The sequence below is a fragment of the Phyllobates terribilis genome, unplaced genomic scaffold, assembly GCF_046119375.1.
Source record: "Phyllobates terribilis strain yellow unplaced genomic scaffold, ASM4611937v1 Scaffold_5__5_contigs__length_657084704, whole genome shotgun sequence".
Taxonomy (NCBI): Eukaryota; Metazoa; Chordata; class Amphibia; order Anura; family Dendrobatidae; genus Phyllobates; species Phyllobates terribilis.
In genome coordinates, this window is record NW_027362765.1 from 379971115 (window position 1) to 379990212 (window position 19098).

Sequence of the window (19098 nt, forward strand, 5' to 3'; positions counted from 1 at the left end):
AAGAACTTGCAGCACCTAGTTCTGAACACAGGAGATTATGGAGGCATCTAGCCATCGCGGGAGGGTCTGTGGGGGGCATCTAGCCATCGCGGGAGGGTCTGTGGGGGGCATCTAGCCATCGCGGGAGGGTCTGTGGGGGGCATCTAGCCATCATTGGGGGGCATAGAGACATCATGGGAGGAGCTGTGGGCACATAGGCATCATGGGAGAGTCTGTGGGGCACATAGGCATCATAGGAGGGGCTGGCGCTGTCGCTGTGATTGTTGGTGAGACTGGATCGTGGAGCATAGAGTGTGCCGACTCCAAGGTACGTCAAGAAATTCAGTGCATGCGCCGCATAGTTCTGTACTAAACGCTGCGTGTACTTACTCACAGTCTCAGCAATTAAAGGGCCCACGCCTGGCAATACATGGCCGCCGGCTTCAGCACTGCGGTACCTGGGAATCTGCCCGCAGGCCGGAGGTTTCCCACTCCTGACTTAGTCCCTAGAGGCAGAGCGGTACACGACGCTACAGGAGCGCGGCACATTGTTTTCTGTTCCTTTTCATGGTGCAAAGTGACAAACCAATAACTACAGAAGAAATATAATTTATTGTGTCGGCAGCAGACTACGGGGTCAGCGGTGTTTCCCATAGCGGTTGAACCTTCTGTACAAGAAGTTGATCCTTTTGTTAAGTTGATGTCTCTCCTCAAAGAACATCCGACTTCCGATCATCATCTTCTTCCTGATGCACCTCTGCAGCTCGTTCCCCCGCCAGCCCCGCAGCCAAGAAGGGCCGACAATCAGATGTTTGGGGTGCGCTTTAAAATCACCTGGAATTTATATAATAAAATATCAGCAGATCTGATCTTTGAGACGCTTAGTTTTCATTTCTGGCTCCCCTCTGCTTCACCATTTTTTTTTCCCTTTCTCATTTCTTCTCATCCTCTCAGATGTGTTACTTAGTAATTCAGTAATTTTGTAATAGTAAATATATAAAGCGATACAATGTATGCTACATGTGGTTCCTGCCTTCTGTGAACAGGGAGGAGGGAGATGCGGCTGCAGTTTGTCTCTCGGATTGCGTGAGACTGTGTGCACACACGCCCGATTCTTCAGATCGATGAGATAAAACCTTGTTAAGTTCTCTACATATTTGCCCTTCTAGAAATAAAATGAGAGATTCTCAGGAGCAGCATAAAGACCTGAGGCCGATCCCAGCGGCAGCCAGAGAAATATCACGGCTTTATAGTGCAGGACTCCTTTACAAAAAAAAACAAAAACGTTTTCCTTTTTAAAGACAGCGCCACTTGTGCCCACTGGCTGTAGCTGGTATTGCAAAGCAATTCACTTAAAGGGGTATTCCATTTAAGTGCCTGTACAACTGTTTCTACTCATTTCTATAGGAATTCTAGTAATTACTTGGCGCGCTTCTTTTTTGCCAAATTTCAGAACTCCTATGGAAGAGAATGGAGAAAGCTGCAGGGATGCGTCTCTATTCCTAGAAGCGCGTTCCTGCAGTACCCTCAGTTTTTCCCCCGTGGATGTTCAGGTTTGTCGGATTCGAGCAAACTTTAGCCCAAAGTTCAGGTCGGGTACCCGAACCCCATAGAAATCAATGGGAACCCAAACTTTAATCCGTGTTCGGAGTTCGGCACCAGACAATAGGTGTTCAGTACAAACCCCGAACTTTACAGTTCAGATTCGCTCATCTCTACATTTTGGAGACGGCGTATCCTTGACTTACCCAGAATCCCGATATTATCATAAACCCCGAACTGCGCTCTCTTTTGATTCCAGCGATCTACAACCTTTGGCGGCGGCAAACCGCTCCGATTCAGAGCGAGACTGCGGCTCCCTACAAGACAGTGGAGAAAGAAAGGTTACATCTGGTCACACACATTCTTATAAAAAAATCTTACATCGGCCGGATAATAAAATCCATGAATATCTGATTGCTGCGACTCTATTTGGTCTACTGTTGTATGCAGCTGACACAGACCACCACAACCTGCAAATAGGGGACAGCGGACCCCCATTCTACTGATCCTGCTTGGACAACCCCTCCTTAAATGCTGTAGTCCCCCAAGTAAAACAAAACAAAAAAAAACCTTATACTCAACCCCCAACAGCTCCAGCGATGTTGGGTCTCGCGGGACTTGCGACATTGTTAAGTCACATGACTGCTGCAGCCAATCAGTAGCTGCTAATGGGCTGCTTAGCTCACACTTCCCTTAGAGGACACTTGGAGAACTGCAGGCAATTAGCATCCGCCGACTGGCTGCAGCACTCATGTCATATGCCAATGTCACGAGAGTGCCGGGAGACCTGGTGCCCACATTGATGGAACAGTTTAGCTTCATTCTGGGGATCAGTAAGATTACACTAATCCTAGACGTATAAAATGTTTTTTTAGATTTTGCTACTCAAATAAACAAACACTAAAAAAATGTAAAATTTGATTTATGTCACAATAATCTGAGACCCATATTTTTTTTCCATTGATGGAGCTGTGTTAGGACTTGTTTTATGTGGATTGAGCATTCATTTTTTTATCGCTACCATTTTGGTTCATATATAACTTTTTGAAAGCTTTTTTTTCTCAATTTTTCAGGGGAAGTGGAGTGAAAACAACTTAGGGACCACGTGACTATTGACCACAGGATCTAAGGCAGGGGTCTCAAACACGCGGCTCCTCCGGCTGCTTCTTGCGGCCCGCAGGCACGGACCCCGTAACGATCGCGGCTCTCTCCAGCAGCCACCGACATCAGCGCTGTAATGCAGAGTATTGCTGCGCAGAGACCGGCTCTCTGCACAGCAATACCAGTGTCAGCCGCCGGCCTATCAGAGGCCAGCAACTGACATCTGCGCATGGCAGTGACGACCATGTCTGCAATATGGGGGACCATGTCTGCAATATGGGGGACCATGTCTGCAATATGGGGGACCTGGAGGGGAGACCATGTCTGCAATATGGGGGACCTGGAGGGGAGACCATGTCTGCAATATGGGGGACCATGTCTGCAAGATGGGGGACCTGGATGGGAGACCATGTCTGCAAGATGGGGGACCTGGAGGGGAGACCATGTCTGCAAGATGAGGACCAGTTCAAAAGGTGTATAGAAAATAAAATGGTATCACTAAAAACGTCACTTTGTCATGCAAATAATGTGGCCCTCCAAATTAAATGATTTTCCGTGTGAGGCTCATATGCCCAGCTGAGTTTGAGACCCCTGATCTAAGGGGTCAAACAGCGGTGATCTGAGTTAGCTCTGATCACGACGGATAAAGCCTGTACCTGCCATATACTGAGGAGGCCCAGTGTCCGAATCCACTCTATACATTGGCACCTGACGTGACGTACCTGTATGTCAAATGCTGGGAAGGGGTTAAACCCGACTGGCTGGTGGGGGCCACATACAATGTGAATAAAAGGAGATGTGGCTGCACACATTATGCTGTTGTTGAAAGGGTGTTCCCTTCTGATAACGTTATGGCATATTGACAGGATATGCCATAAAATGATTAGTAAAGGAGGGTCTGACTTCCAGGACCCTCGACAATCCTGAAAATGAAGGGAGTGGAGTCGCAGCAGCATTTTCATTCACAGCAGAACTCACTCACGCTGCGGCCCCACTGATGAGAAAGTGATAATATCTCTGTATACTTTCACCTTATTCCGCCATATTGCTTTCTGAAAAACTTACCTAAAGAAAATGAGCGGGACGACTGGGACACCAGGGGGCCGCCGCCCCAGAGCAGCCGCGTCACAGCCCACATCTGTAATGACAAACGAATGATTGTGAGATCTGACGAGACAGCAGAATGCAAGAGAAAAAAAAATTTACCTCCCTCCTCTAAGTCACCAAACAAAACCTTGAAGATCAATCATAAGACACGAAAACCAAGCAAGTAAAAAACAAAGTGCAAAAATAAAAAAAAATCAACAGCAATAAGTGTGTCGGCAAAGCTGTACAATTTTTCATTATATGATGATTACGCTTCATTTGTACGGACACGGGGGAAAAAAGACCAACGACTTCCTTCGTGTTTTTGTTCTTTAATCTTCATAACCATACGAGGGCTTGTAATGACACCACTCAACTTACCATAAACTATTGTAGCAAAGTAAGGAAAAAGAAAAAAAAAACAGTTCTTTTCAGGGCAGCAATTCCACTACTGATTTTTAGGTTTTGTGTTTAAAGCGTTGACTATCAGGTACAAATAACCTAATCCCATTTTTTTTTTTTTTTTTTTTTAAATATCAGTTCGATTATGGTTTTATTAAATTCACAGAGCTTTGCTTAACTGGTTATAAAATAAAAAAAATTGATTTGTGTCACCATTTTCTGAGACCCATAACACTTTACTTTTCCATCAATGCTGCTGTGTGAGAGCTCGCTCTTTTACGAAAACAGTTGTAATTTTAATTGCCATCATTTTGGGGTCCGTACACATTTTTTTTTAATGCTTTTAGTCCTTTTTTAAGGGTAGGGGGAGCCCAAGATGATTAAAAGATGGCAATGCTGGTGTTTTTTAAGCAGGCAGCTTACGGGACAAATAGCATGACAGTTCATTGGAATGTGTATATACACTGCTCAAAAAAATAAAGGGAACACTGAAATAACACCTCCTAGATCTGAATGAATGAAATATTCTCATTGAATACTTTGTTCTGTACAAAGTTGAATGGGCTGACAACAAAATCACACAAAAATCATCAATGGAAATCAAATTTATTAACCAATAGAGGCCTGGATTTGGAGTCACCCCCAAAATTAAAGTGGAAAAACTCACTACAGGCTGATCCAACTTTGATGTAATGTCCTTAAAACAAGTCAAAATGAGGCTCAGTATTGTGTGTGGCCTCCATGTGCCTGTATGACCTCTCTACAACGCCTGGGCATGCTCCTGATGAGGTTGCGGATGGTCTCCTGTGGGATCTCCTCCCAGACCTGGACTAAAGCATCCGCCAACTCCTGGACAGTCTGTGGTGCAACGTGAAGTTGGTGGATGGAGCAAGACATGATGTCCCAGATGTGCTCAATCGGATTCAGGTCTGGGAAACGGGCGGGCCTGTCCATAGCTTCAATGCCTTCATCTTGCAGGAACTGCTGACACACTCCAGCCACATGAGGTCTGGCATTGTCCTGCATTAGGAGAAACCCAGGGCCAACCGCACCAGCATATGGTCTCACAAGGGGTCTAAGGATCTCATCTCGGTACCTAATGGCAGTCAGGCTACCTCTGGCGAGCACATGGAGGGCTGTGCGGCCCTCCAAAGAAATGTCACCCCACACCATTACTGACCCACTGCCAAACCGGTCATGCTGAAGGATGTTGCAGGCAGATCGCTCTCCACAGCGTCTCCAGACTCTGTCACATGTGCTCAGTGTGAACCTGCTTTCATCTGTGAAGAGCACACGGCGCCAGTGGCAACTTTGCTAATCCTGGTGTTCAGTGGCAAATGCAAGCGTCCTGCACGGTGTTGGGCTGTGAGCGCAACCCCCATCTGTGGACGTCGGGTCCTCATACCAACCTCATGGAGTTGGTTTCTAACAGTTTGTGCAGACACATGCACATTTGTGGCCTGCTGGAGGTCATTTTGCAGGGCTCTGGCAGTGCTCCTCCTGTTCCTCCCTGCACAAAGGCGGAGGTAGCGGTCCTGCTGCTGGGTTGTTGCCCTCCTATGGCCCCCTCCACGTCTCCTGGTGTACTGGCCTGTCTCCTGGTAGCGCCTCCAGCCTCTGGACACTACGCTGACAGACAGAAAGCCTCCTTGCCACAGCTCGCATTGATGTGCCATCCTGCATGAGCTGCACTACCTGAGCAACTTCTGTGGGTTGTAGAGTCCGTCTCATGCTACCACGAGTGTGAAAGCACAACCAAAATTCAAAAGTGACCAAAACATCAGCCAGAAAGCATTGGTACTGAGATGTGGTCTGTGGTCCCCACCTGCAGAACCACTCCTTTATTGAGTGGGTCTTGATAATTGCCAATAATTTCCATCTATTGTCTATTCCATTTGCACAACAGCATGTGAAATTGATGGTCAATCAGTGTTGCTTCCTAAGTGGACAGTTTGATTTCACAGAAGTTTGATTTACTTGGAGTTATATTCTGTTGTTTAAGTCTTCCCTTTATTTTTTTGAGCAGTGTATATATAATTTTAAAAAAAACAACTTAGCGATCAGCCAGTTATCCACTATCTGAATTTGATGGCCTGACCGTGGAACCCTAGGAGATCCCATGAGCGGAGCTCTGGAAACTCAAGAATTGGACTCTGGAGACCCATCTTGAATTAAGCAAATGCTCAGCTGGCGCTTTATTCATTTTCAAGTACAGCGCTCAGCTTTTTACATCAGTCCCTTAGACAATAAATGGAGTGGAGCCTGAGCAGTAGCACTTCCACTCCATTTAGGAAGGGGCTGCAGAGTCTCATTCTCAGGGACTTCTTGTGTATGTAGATTTTAGCATCTAGTTTACAATTATCCCAATGCAAAATATTTTAAAGCAACCCTGCAAACAACTAAAAAGGAAAACAAATGTGTTTCCATGGTGACAGACCAGAATCGAACATTATGTAGCCTAAAAAAATAATATATATATATTTCAGTCATTCTCATCTTCTGACGCTCACGTGCAGAGATTTTCCCAGCCTCCCACCAGTATCTGTTTACTGACCCCTCTGTAGACGTTCCATCAGCCAATCACAGGCTTCACTACAGCGGTCCCATGTGTCATCACAGGAGCCAGAAGCACAGGCCGAGGAGCAGCGAAGCCTCAGCAGGTCAATATACTGATATATGAGGGTTTTGTTTTTATTTCAGTTCAACATAAAACTGCAGTGGAAAAACTGAAGAAAAAAAAATTTTGCTTCCTGGTGGATTTACCTGTCTATTCTGGGCAGAATCTGCCAATCTGACCCCTGAGAATTTACCCTACTCCTGCACCGGGGCCACTCACTGCCATCTGTGGTTCATCCAGAAGTAGAAGGGTGTGAGGCGATTCTTATATGGGAGTTTTTTGAGGAGTATTTTGAAGCAGATGAGCAACAAAAATCCCAATAATTTTCTTTGGGCAGATGGTGATTTCTTTTTCATGTGGTCAAAAAACTGAGTTTTCTAGTGGAAACTTCTCCAGGAAACGCTCATCTATGGGGAGGGTTTTTTTTTTTTTTTTTACGTTTTTAGCATTTTTGGAAGGGATTTATTTTTCGCAGCCTTTGATTGGACTTTGCTTTGTTTGGAGCAATTTTCATCAGAGGGAAAAAAAAGCTCAAAAACTGAACAAAAGAAAAAAGTGGTTTTATAATAGAAATTAATAGGAAAAAATCTTTCAAACTTTTATTTTTTTTTGTGATTTTTTTTTTTGGAGCGAACTTGCTCCAAAAAAAAAAAACTCAGCGTGAACATTGCCTGACAAGACACTGCGGTGTCAGACCACACAGGGCCTGTTTGTAGTCTGTAACCATGGAGACGCATAGATCTGCACAGGAGCTGCAGACACAGAACAGCAGCAGAGTTTTAAATTGCTTCATTTTCAAATTTATTATCAATATTACACAATAGGCTGCAGACTGTGGAGCTACAACTCCTCGCTGGCTGTTCGTTCGTGCTGGGAGTTGTAGTCCCACAATTACTGCAGAACCGGTGAAATGTGTAATAATAACAATAAAAGAACAGAATATCCTATAAGAGAGGACAGAAGCTTCACACCCAGTCCCAGAAACGTCCCCGCACCGCCCTGACAGCCCGCAGCTACCTCCGCCTATCAAAAGGGTCACTCGCAGCTCATGGGAGCCGCCATCTTACCTTCCCAAGATGCAGCAGGACTTATAAACCACGCCCATCCGCCAGCGAGGAGTTGTAATGACGTCACAGTTACGGCTGCAGAAACCTTACTAACCACACCTCCTGCTGCTGATTGGCCAATCGCTCTGGTCAGGGATAGGAGCGGCGCTGAGTGACGTCACCATCCCACGCCCCTCCAGTCATGTGATGGGGAGGAGTCACTGCAGGCGGCGTGTGGTAGTCACGGATTAGTAAGGAGAATGGTTAACACCTTCAACTAAGAATCTATGTAAAATAACATAAAAATAAAATAGGGCAAAACTTTTTTTTTTAGTCCCATCAGAGGCTGAAATTTGAAAAATAATTTAAAAAATCATTTTATGCCTCGTCTGTTTATATTTTTCAGCCGGTGGAGCTGTGCTGTGTCAGGGCTTGTGCTTTTGTATCATTTTGGGGCACTTATAAAGTTTTGATCACATTTTTTTCCTTGGGGGGGAGGGGCAGTGACCAAAGAAAGCGACGATTTGGGGGATTATCTCTTTTTTTTTTCTTCAGACTTCACCTTATGGGTTAATTCATTTTATATATTCGTAGATCGGACTTTAATGCCAAATATATTTTTTTAATTATTATTTTTAAATGGGGAGAAAAGGGGCGGAGCAAATTATTTGTATTAATATATATATATACACATTTAAACTTTTACCTTTTTTTTTACTTAGCTCTGTAATTTTTTTTAGCCCAAATAATGGATTTGAACCTTAGCTCCAGACCCCTGCACCCACTCAATGGCAAGGTGAGGGAATAGAGGGGGGTCTGCCAGGTATGTCCCCAGCAGTGTCTGCTCCTATTCAGATGTGTGGTCCCTCCTGTAATTGAAGGTATCACCGTCCACCAGAACAGAGCTGCTCTCTTCTCTGGCTCATATAGGGGGTTCCCAAGTAGTGGAGACCCCCTTATAATAGACCCTATGGATTGCCTGTGGTGCCATAACTCTGCACCGTACAGACTCCAGGCCGGGTTCATCATTGTTTTTGCACCTTTTTTCCACAAATTTTGTGAGTTTTGCGCCTGGTTTTTGTTTTGCACTATTATTATATTCATCTTTCCATTTGTGCCTTTTTTTAACGTCCCCTTTTTATGTAGTTTGCCATTGTGAAAGGGGTTTAGGCTATGTTCACACGTGACATTTTTGGTACGTTTTTTTTCTGCACCAAAACCTGTTCTCTTCACAGTTGAGTTTCTCACTCAAAAAAGCAGTGTTGTGGTTAATTTTTTTTAATATCTAGATATCATTATTAATTTAGATAAAAACTATTTATATTTTTGCTATGTATGAAGTCTGCTTGAGTGTTTTCTAATTTTACATTGTGGAATGTCTGACTAAGATACTTGTTTCCTGAAAAGTCCTTGACAAGAAGGTTTACGCTGAGCCAAGGGAAATTTGTTACTAATAAGTCTATTTCGGTTTTCTGTAACAATGAAGTTCTGTTCTGTCTAGCTAATAAATATGGCGAGTCTTTGCTGCCACACGAGGAAGACTCTACCTGCTGACAATATATGTCACATGTATTCTGTCTCTCTTCTTCATCAATGAAGTATCTTAATTTGAATCTCACTGGCAATGTGAAGACCCTTTGCTGTCTATTCCAAAGTTCTCCTTAAAACAAAGAGGGTCTCCATAACAGCAGGTTTTCCTTGATTTTTGCTGCATTTTTTTCTGTGTTTTTGTGCAGTTTTTACTGTGGTTTTGTCAGTGTTCATTTGTTTCCTGTGCATGCTGACAGGCTGTGTGCCCACAATGCGTTTTTTAAGCGTTTCCGCAGCGGCAAAAACGCTGCAGAAATGCTTAAAAAAGCATGGTAGAAGGCCTGCCATGGTCCCCAATGATAATCCGCATGTGCTGTGCACATGCTGCGGAAATTTCCGCTGCGGATTATCATTGCGGAAAAAAACGCAGCATTACCAATTATTTTGCGGAAGCGCTGGGTTTTCGCCGCCATTGACTTGCATTGGAACGCATGGATTCCACATCACTGTATATGTAGATGCACATTCCATGCGTTCTAATGTGCGGATGGTACCCAGGTCTAGAGGACAGGAGACTCTCATCCAGACCCGGGTACCATAGAACCTGTGAAAAAAAGAATAAAATAAAAAATATATGTTATATTTACCTTCTGGCGGCCCCCGCTGCTCTGACCTGCGCTGACGTCATAGTCATGTGACGGGTCACGCGATGCTGACGTCGGCAGGTCCTTCAGTCCATCGCGATCTGCTGGCAGCCAGGACGGAGCGAAGCAAGACACTGGGGGCCATCAGAACGTAAGTATAGATTTATTTTTTTCTTGTTAACCATTCTTTAGGGTCACACTATATAAATGCATGCTGGTTGCATGGATTTATATAGTGTGACCAAGTTGACAAGTACTTTTCCAAGTGATGCTAAAATCGCTTGGAAAGCGCTTGTCAACCCGCATGCGGAAATGCAAGTGAAGAACGCTTCACATCCGCATGTCCCTGGCAGGAAAAACGAATGTACAATCCGCATGTACAATCCGCATGCGTTTTTTTCTGCCAGGGAGATGCAGAAACGCTCAGGAAAAATCCGGAGCATTTCTGCATCGTGGGCACATAGCCATAAAGTTTAGTGACAAAAAAAATAACCTAATTCACCTTCCTCAGGTTTTGGCACAAATACGACAAAACCTGATACCTGTGTTTTGTTGCTGCGTTTTTGCACTACCCATTGCTTTCAATAAGTGAAAAACGCTGAAAAAAGTGACATGCTGCATTTTGCAAAAACACAGCTCTTTGACTAAACAGGAAAAACAAACAAGCTGTGTGCATGAGATTTCTGAAATCTCATAGACTTTGCTGTTACTGTGAAACACAGCTGAAAATTTGCATAAAAAATGCACCAAAAACACCACGTGTGAACACAGCCTTAGGCTTTTCACATGTTTTTTGCCTGATTTATCATATGCAGCTTAAAAAGTTGCAAAATTATTTACTCAAACTTACTCCAGTCATCCCCTGCAGTGAATTTATTAACATCAGCAATTTTTATGCCACATTTTGCAAAAAGCATAATTTTTTTTATTATTTTGTGCTAAAAAGGTGGAAAAAGTTTAAAGACAAAAATAAAGAAGAGCCTGCGCCAGTTAGAAGAATTGGGGCAAAGAAAAAAAATCACAAAAAAAGAAAAGTGACTAAGTGAGAACCTTTCACCAGATTTTACGCGCTCAGCTGGAGAGATCACGATGAAGGGGCTGAAGATCTGAACAAAACGGTTTTGTTTTTTCATTTCTCATCTCCATTGCGGATACATTAGTTTGTAAACTTTATGTGCTGATTTCTGCTACAACCAAATGGGCGTCAGTAAAGATTCTTCTCTGGGGACAGTTCATTATTCATTTGTTGGTCAATAAGCAGCAGGCATCATGCAGGGGTTAAAAAGAAGAAAACTTCCCCAGAGAAGGTCAGACTTGGCTTTCTCTGTGTGATATGGTAAGATTCATGTCTAACCAGGTCACACTGATCTCACTGCTGGCGACTACTACAGGCGAGGAGAGCAGAGCCGTGTGCCATTACAAACACTGCTCTGAAACTATCCCAGACATCAGGGAATAGCACACTGGTACCTGGTATTGATGCAAAGCGCTGTCATGCTGTTAGATATATTGTCAGGATTCCTGTTGTCGTTTTACAGTTTGACCACTAGTGGCTGCTATTGTTCACCTTAATAATTGTGCTGCAATTCCACGCCTTGCCACTGAAGGCTGCTGCTGTGTTCTGCAGTTACACTTTACTAAGATGGCCGATTCTGAACCTGTGGAACCCATCTTGTTTCCTGTTTGGGCTTACTTAAAGCCACATGGATCTCTCACTCGTTGCTTGAGTATTGTGTCTAGCTGTTTAGTCTAGTTCCAGTCTCCAGCTCCTGAACATTCTTACCCAGACTGTTCTCACATATCTATGGATTGTTTCCTACAACTCCTTTGCTAACTTCCAAGAACTTCTATTACCACTTGCTGTTCCTGCTTGTGCTCCTTCGGCCACGGGATTCCAGCAATACTACGCCGGTATCGTAACATGTACATATCTATATACATATGTATGTATATATATATATATATATATATATATGTACAGTACAGACCAAAAGTTTGGACACACCTTCTCATTTAAAGATTTTTCTGTATTTTCATGACTATGAAAATTGTACATTCACACTGAAGGCATCAAAACTATGAATTAACACATGTGGAATTATATACTTAACAAAAAAGTGTGAAACAACTGAAAATATGTCTTATATTCTAGGTTCTTCAAAGTAGCCACCTTTTGCTTTGATGACTGCTTTGCACACTCTTGGCATTCTCTTGATGAGCTTCAAGAGGTAGTCCAGATATATTAAAGTGGCTTCAAAGTTAAGGTCCCCCAAGCATCTCTCCATCAGACGTTGGAAGGTTCCTGGCGCATTTGTTAGTCCGCACGGCATTCGATTGAACTCAAACAGGCCCATAGGGAGAACAAAAGCTGTCTTCGGACGATCCTTCTCAGCTACTGGGACCTGCCAATAGCCACTGGCCAGGTCGAGGGAAGAGACGAATTTGGCGCTCCCTAGTGCAGATAGAGACTCTTCGATTCGGGGGAGTGGATAGGAGTCCCGTACTGTACAGGCATTCAGCTTTCGATAGTCTACGCAGAATCTCAGGGTACCGTCCTTCTTTCGGACCAGCACGATCGGAGCCGCCCAGGGGCTCTGGCTTTCACGGATCACACCGTACCGCAACATATGGGCCAACAGCTCTTTCACCTCCTGGTACATTTGAGGCGGGATCTGCCGATATCTCTCTCGGATGGGAGCAGTATTTCCGGTGGGTATTTCGTGCTGAATGTCCCAAGTGCACCCGAAATCATCTTCATGCTGTGCAAACACTCCCTGATATCGCTGTAGAAGTTGTTCGATCTGCCTTACTTGTCCAGCAGAAAACTCAGTCAGATTAGCTTCCATTTCTTCCAGGAGGTGGCGTCCAGCCAACGGTTCTCTTCCATGTTCCTGGCTATTGAGGGACACCTCTAGGGTCCATGGGTTTCCTTCTACAGGTGCCAGCCCTATAGCGTCAGCTCTAGTAAGGGCCTCCGGCATTACGCACACTCGCGCCACCTCTTGTCGGGGCAACAACTGTAAACTGGTGCCACTTAAATTGATGCAGCGCACGGGTACTCGACCGTGCCGCACGGTGGCCAGAGTTCGAGCAATCAGGAGTCCAGAGGGCTCTTCTTCTCCCTCCATTGGTTCAACTTGAATGTCCACGCCCTCTAAGGACACATGTGCCAGCACCCGCAAAGTGAGTACAGTCTGTCCCACTGGCAGTGTCATTGTGGCTTCGGGCGGTATCGATACCTTACCAAGGTACTGGGAGGTAGTGGGCAACTTTTGAATCTGACTGACCCGCACGAGGTGCTGGAACACTCTCTTGTTAGCTGGGTCTCGAGTGGCGCGGGTCCAGTTGTTTTTGCTACAGCCCTCAGCCAGAAACTGTCCGACTTCTTTCAGCACATTCATGCCCAGGGTTACAATGGGCCCATCGCCTCCGGGCCCGGTGGTCAGTACGATCCCTTTTCGACCGAGGTCCTTTCCACATGCCCGCACGGACATCCATACTACTCCCGCTACTGATATAGGTAGTTGATTAGCGAGGGTCACCGGTTATTCCCGCTAGGCCGTGAGTCTCTTTCCCGATAAATTCAATTAAATCACGTTGTGCTACTTTAGCCCCAACCGTTCCCCTCCCAACCTGAGTACTTAAACCCAATTGTCCCCGGTACCGTGGGTGAGCAGTGGAAGTGACGGCCCTGCTCACGTATGCAGCTCCTCTCTGCTTGGCCGTTGGAGGCAGTCTCTCGAGCCTTGGATAGGGGGGTCCAGGCCTCGTCTGTCGGCGGCCGACGTCGGGTTCCGCGAACTCACTCAGCACCGCGATCAGGTTCCTGGTATCCTCAGCAGGCACAGCACTCGGGTCACAACTGTGAGGGATCCGGAGCTCTTTTACCGGTGCCCGGCTGGAGCACCTCTCAGGCCTCTGGATTTGGCCTGTCACGCGGGGTTTCTCAGGACGCAGGGAGCACGTCTGCTCCTCTCTGCTGCTTGGCGCCAAAGACCCCTCAGGTTTGGCGCGCTGGCCTCTTATCTCTCTGAACTCCTTCCTGGAAGTCACTTGATCGGGTCCAGCGTCTGAATCTGCCCTCCCTGCAACTTCCCTTGTATATTTTGGTTCCGCTTGACTGTCTCTGGCCAGTAGATGGCAGTCTCGCTTCATCCTTGAAACGTCATGTTGAAGTTCTTTTACAAGCTTTCATGCTCGTTCTACATATATATGAGAGCATTTTTCAGATGTCAGCATATCTGCATAATTTTTGAAGGAGAAGACCCTTTCAGAATTTTCCCCAAGCCGCCTTTTCTGACGTCTCTTTGGTTGTCTTTTGCTGCCAGGGTTTTTTTTCTTTTTAAATATCATTTATAATTTACCGATGGCTTCCAAGTGGAAGCCACCAGAAGAATGGACCAGTCACTTCTTTTAGCCTCTTCACGGCTTTGAAAACCTGAAGAGATTACATTTTTTTTTTTTTTATAAAAGATGGAATATGATCCCAGTGAGTTGTTTTGACATTGCATCACAAATGTTCATTCCTTTTGTCATTCTTTTGTGCTTTTTTAGGCCGGGTTAAAGGCGGAAGCCGCCTGAAAAAAGACTTTGTATGCACATACCCTAAACTGTAAAACTGAGTAGAAAGCTCAGAAGCCCCCAAAATATCCACACAAATGACTGCAAAAGGAATCAAATAATTTAGAGATCAAGGGGAACATTCAGAGGCTGTAAAGTCTCAGCACCACTAGAGCCGTTGACCCTAATTCATCGAAACATAACGTCAGTCTATAGAGAGAGATATTGAATATCTACAAGGCACTAACACATGGCGGCCACTATTTATGTGCATATGCTGAATTCATCAGAAGTTGTTTGTGTTCTACAGTAGAATGCCTCTCTATGAAACACAGATTTGTTTTAGTTCTGTCCAACACTGGTGCTAGAAGACGTTGGTACGACCTGTGCAGATGTACATGATGCACCTGCTGCTTCTGCTCAAGGGGGCAAACTAAAGCGCTGTTCTTTGGGCACCATAGTGCATGGTATGGTTATTTGGCATCATATGGAAGAAATGCATCAAGAGGCTTTGCCTCTAAGGGCCACGATCCATCGTAAAAGGAGACACACACCTTATATAGCTGTTGGCTGAATGAGCCCTCCATATTCGTCTGAGCATGTCTTCTCCATCGGGAGAGGTGAGTAAGCTCCAGGATCTTCTGGAGGTGGATTATCTTCCCTGGGTATAGAGGGATGGGACCTGCTGAAAACCAACCTAATCCTTCTTTCCCTCAACATCTACTGTTGGCCAATCTAGTCGAAATCAGGGTTCAATCGATTGTGCCCTCAAGAGTATGGACCACTCAACCGTATACAAATCACGTCTATTCATCTTTTCTTCTTTATCTGATGAGTGACATGACGGACACAAATGGATGGACTGTATTGGGGTCCATAGGGTTTCTCTCATGGTGCCAAACGTTCCTTCTGGTAGAAATTACATAATTTCCAGACAGAGGGTCTGATAAGATGTGGGCAGAGCCTTACCAGCCAAGCCCTCGGGTGGCAGAAGCAATCATTCTCTGAACACCCACACACACAATGACCGTTCTACTCAGCAGAATACTTTATCCGACCACCATATACATATAATGAGTTCCTCATCTGTAACCACAGGAAGCACTCGCCGCCTGTGCACTAATCTTCATACTAGACCATTTATAGAGATCACCTGGCACCGCTGCAGACATGGAGGCTCTCGGTAAGACACATTAGATAATGTAAAAAAGTTTGTTACAAAGTTGGTAGAAAGTTTGTGCGCCATCGGGGTTTGATGAATTTACTTTTTATGATTTTGGATGAGTTCTCTCTCGTTTTATTTTGCTTTTTACCCATGACGGGGTTTAGTTTTCCTTTCATAAGTTTATAGAGCACAGTGTATATAAAAGTCTCATTAGTAGGGTCTTGACCACCTGTTTCTATTTTACTCATATCTGGTATCCTTACGGTACGAGAGGATTTTTAGGATTACTTGGGGTAAAATTACAAAAATGTAGATGTATTATTGTTATTGTACCATTTTTTGGCCAGGGGGGGCACTTAAATGAATTCTCACAGTGTACCTGCTCCTCAAAACTAGTCATAGTGACTTGTCTGAAGTTTGGATCGGTGGGGGTCAGGGTGTTACGACTCTCCTTGAGAGGACAAAAACTTTCTATGAACATGTTCTCCACTCTGTTAAAATGCAACCAATGCTTGGAGAACAGTTATTTCTCTCTCAACTCCCCACATGCACATGAACGCCCGGCTCCGGTAAGTAATGCTGGGTCTGGACATGTCGGATGACAACGGCCAATCAAATTACAAATTAGCATTTTTTTAGAGACTGGTTGACCAAACTTCTATGATCGTTATCACTAGTGCCATCGTTCCTTGCACTTAAAATACCATTGTTCTCGGCAGAACATGTCCACGTTCGTCGAATGATGATTTTTAAGCTGGATAAAAAAAGTCCTCGCACCCAACAAAGGTGCGTTTTGCTATTTTATTTTCTGATTGTCAGCCTGATAATCAGGAGCGAGCGATCTTAGACACACTCATTCCCCAATTACTGAACTGTCTAAAGCTAGAATAAGCCACTGGCCGGGTCTTATCCCCGAGGACAACAAAAGGATCTTGCATTGAAATTCAACACGCATAATTCTTCTTTCCCCCGACATCATAAGTCAGGAAGAGTTGGGAAGTCCCGTAGACATTAGAGTAAAGTTGGTGGAACTCATTGATTTTAGAGGGATCTGCTACTGATCTTATATGTATGGCACGTCCTGAACATTTGGGCACGTGTGGGGGCTTTAATCCTCACACAGGAGACATTTACAGTCCTGCTCATCGTTATTGGCTCCCATGAAGTTTAAGTACACAATGTGGAATATCTCCTGAAAAAAATGAATCAAGTGAAACAGTTTTTTTGCACAGAGCACTCGAGTTAAATACAAAAGAGAAAAGTAGAAAAACCTAGAGCTGCTATGACACTGGTATTGTACCCTTTACATTAATTTAGTATGGAAACACATTTTGACTCGCTTGTGGTAAATCACAAAAGAGATTCACCTGTCGTGCCCATGTGACATGAATTAGCCAATGAATGATGACTTCAGTGTTTTAAAAAGCCACATGGTAGGCCCTGTTCCTTTGTCACAATGGTAAAGACAAAGAAATTGTCTGAGGACATCAGAACTGCTATTATTAAGACGCACAAGACTTTCAGAGGGTATAAGGACATCTCTAAAGACCTTGGTATCCCAGTTTCAACAGTGCACAATGTTATTAAGAAGTTTGTCAAGCATGGAACCGTCAAGAACCTCCCTGGACATGGGGGAAAGAGGAAAATTGACAAGATATGTCTTCGAAGCTTAGTGAAAATGGTGAAAAAAACACCATGTCAAACATCCAAAGATCTGAAGGCCAACATGGAGCAATCTGGGGTCATGGTTTCAATAAGTACCATACGTCGCACAGTAAACCAAGCAGAGCTTTATGGGCGACGGCCAAGGAAGAAACCATTGCTGAAGAAAAGACATGAAAAGGAATGACTGATCTTTGCCAAAGAGTACCTTGACAAACCACAATCCTTCTGGGAAAATGTTCTGTGGACAGATGAAACAAAAATAGAGCTTTTTGGCAATGCAAAGCAACAATTTGTTTACAGACGGTGCAATGAAGCTTATGAGGAAAAGAACACCTTACCAACAGTTAAGCATGGTGGAGGATCCATAATGCTGTGGGTTTGCTTTGCTGCATCTGGTACTGGAGGCCTTGACTGTATCACAGTAATCATGAAATCAAAGAATTATTAAGAGATTTTAAAGTGAAATGTCCTACCCAGTGTAAGAAAACTTGGTTTGAGTCGAAGATCATGGGTCCTCCAGCAAAACAATGACCCAAAGCACACATCCAAAAGTACACAGGAATTGTTGAAACAGAAAAAATGGACTGTTTTAATAAGGTCAGCAATGAATCCTGACCTCAGTCCCATTGAAAATCTTTGGGGTGAGCTGAAATGTGCCATTGGGTTAAAGAACCCTGCAAACATTCAAGAGCTTGAACAAACTGCAAAGGACGAGTGGGAGAAAATTCCAACTGAGAAGTGCAAGAAGCTTAAAGATGGTTACAAGAAACGTTTGGTGGCTGTCAACAATGCCAAAGGGTGTGCAACCAAGTATTAATTAGGGGGGCCTTTATTGCTGCACATGCTGGTTATTGTTTTCTCTTTGAAATTACGACATGGAAGTTGAAATACAATGTTTTTTTGTTGTATTACTTTGGATCACTAATTAAAAAATCCTAAGGATATAACGTTGGTACATGTCCATTTATTTCTGAAGATATTGGACAGTCTATGAAATAAATGAAGGGGTGACCATAATGGTGAGCAGTACTGTAAAAAGCAAATAATAAGGGGGCACATTTCCACCCCTTCATACCATTAATTAGTGGGGCTTTCGGCACTGGTGGAGTACATGGGTACATGATAAAGGTGGTCTCATTATGATTGTTGATGACACTACTTTCCAATTAATGCCCTGTGAGTTGCCACTGAGCCACGTCGGACATTATTATTTGCACTTATGTCTACCTCTACAGTATCAGCATATAACCAAATGGGCAGCATAAACTATTTTTTTCTAGTCTTGACCAAAATTTGCTGAAAAATATTCTTCTGATGACAGATGTTCAGCCCCCCCCATATGTTGTCCATCTTGTTTAAGAAGATCTCCCCTTAGATCACCACTGTTCTATGAAACTTTAGGTGTCATCTCAAAGAGGTTTAACTGTCTTAATTTCTAACCTCATAGACATGTGCGGATCAATTCTTAGAACTCTGGTCCAGCGTCAAGGTCATTGTCTAATAGGAGGGAGGCCCACGAATCTCTTACCATTCGGTGCCCACGGCTTTTGATCAGTCAGGCCTGATGTCACGTCATCTGTGTGTCACATCGCACAAATGACGTTGTACCAGCTCTGATAAATGCCGCCCTGTGGACGCTGGAAGGTAGGAGATTCACGGACCTCCCTCCTACTGGAGACAATGACATGGACGCTGGACCAGAGTTCTGCAAATTGATCCACTCATCTCTAATATTGTTACATTTTATGTTTATTGCTGATA

At 44.3% G+C, this 19098-nt stretch overlaps 1 protein-coding gene across 2 annotated transcripts; it reads right to left on the reverse strand.

The window, feature by feature from the left end:
* Positions 1–572: 572 nt before the first annotated feature.
* Positions 573–7878, reverse strand: MRPL51 (mitochondrial ribosomal protein L51). Of its 2 annotated transcripts, none has more exons than XM_073681304.1 (4): positions 7795–7878; positions 3688–3760; positions 1728–1838; positions 573–813 (listed from the first exon to the last, which is right to left on the reverse strand). In XM_073681304.1, the coding sequence occupies exons 2-4, from the start codon at positions 3758–3760 to the stop codon at positions 617–619; spliced, it is 381 nt and encodes a 126-aa protein (XP_073537405.1). In that variant the 5' UTR covers positions 7795–7878; the 3' UTR covers positions 573–616. The 2 variants fall into 2 exon arrangements, with proteins under 2 accessions (XP_073537405.1, XP_073537406.1); XM_073681305.1 differs by having other exon boundaries at positions 7745–7802.
* Between the last annotated feature and the right edge of the window lie 11220 nt (positions 7879–19098).

Coding starts and splice junctions, on each gene's coding strand:
- MRPL51 (XM_073681304.1), bottom strand. CDS start 3,760: ATGTGGGCTGTGACGCGGCTGCTCTGGGGCGGCGGCCCCCTGGTGTCC. Junction 1,839..3,687: donor GTCCCGCTCATTTTCTTTAG/GTAAGTTTTTCA, acceptor ACTGTCTTGTAG/GGAGCCGCAGTCTCGCTCTG. Junction 814..1,727: donor TGATAATATCGGGATTCTGG/GTAAGTCAAGGA, acceptor TATAAATTCCAG/GTGATTTTAAAGCGCACCCC.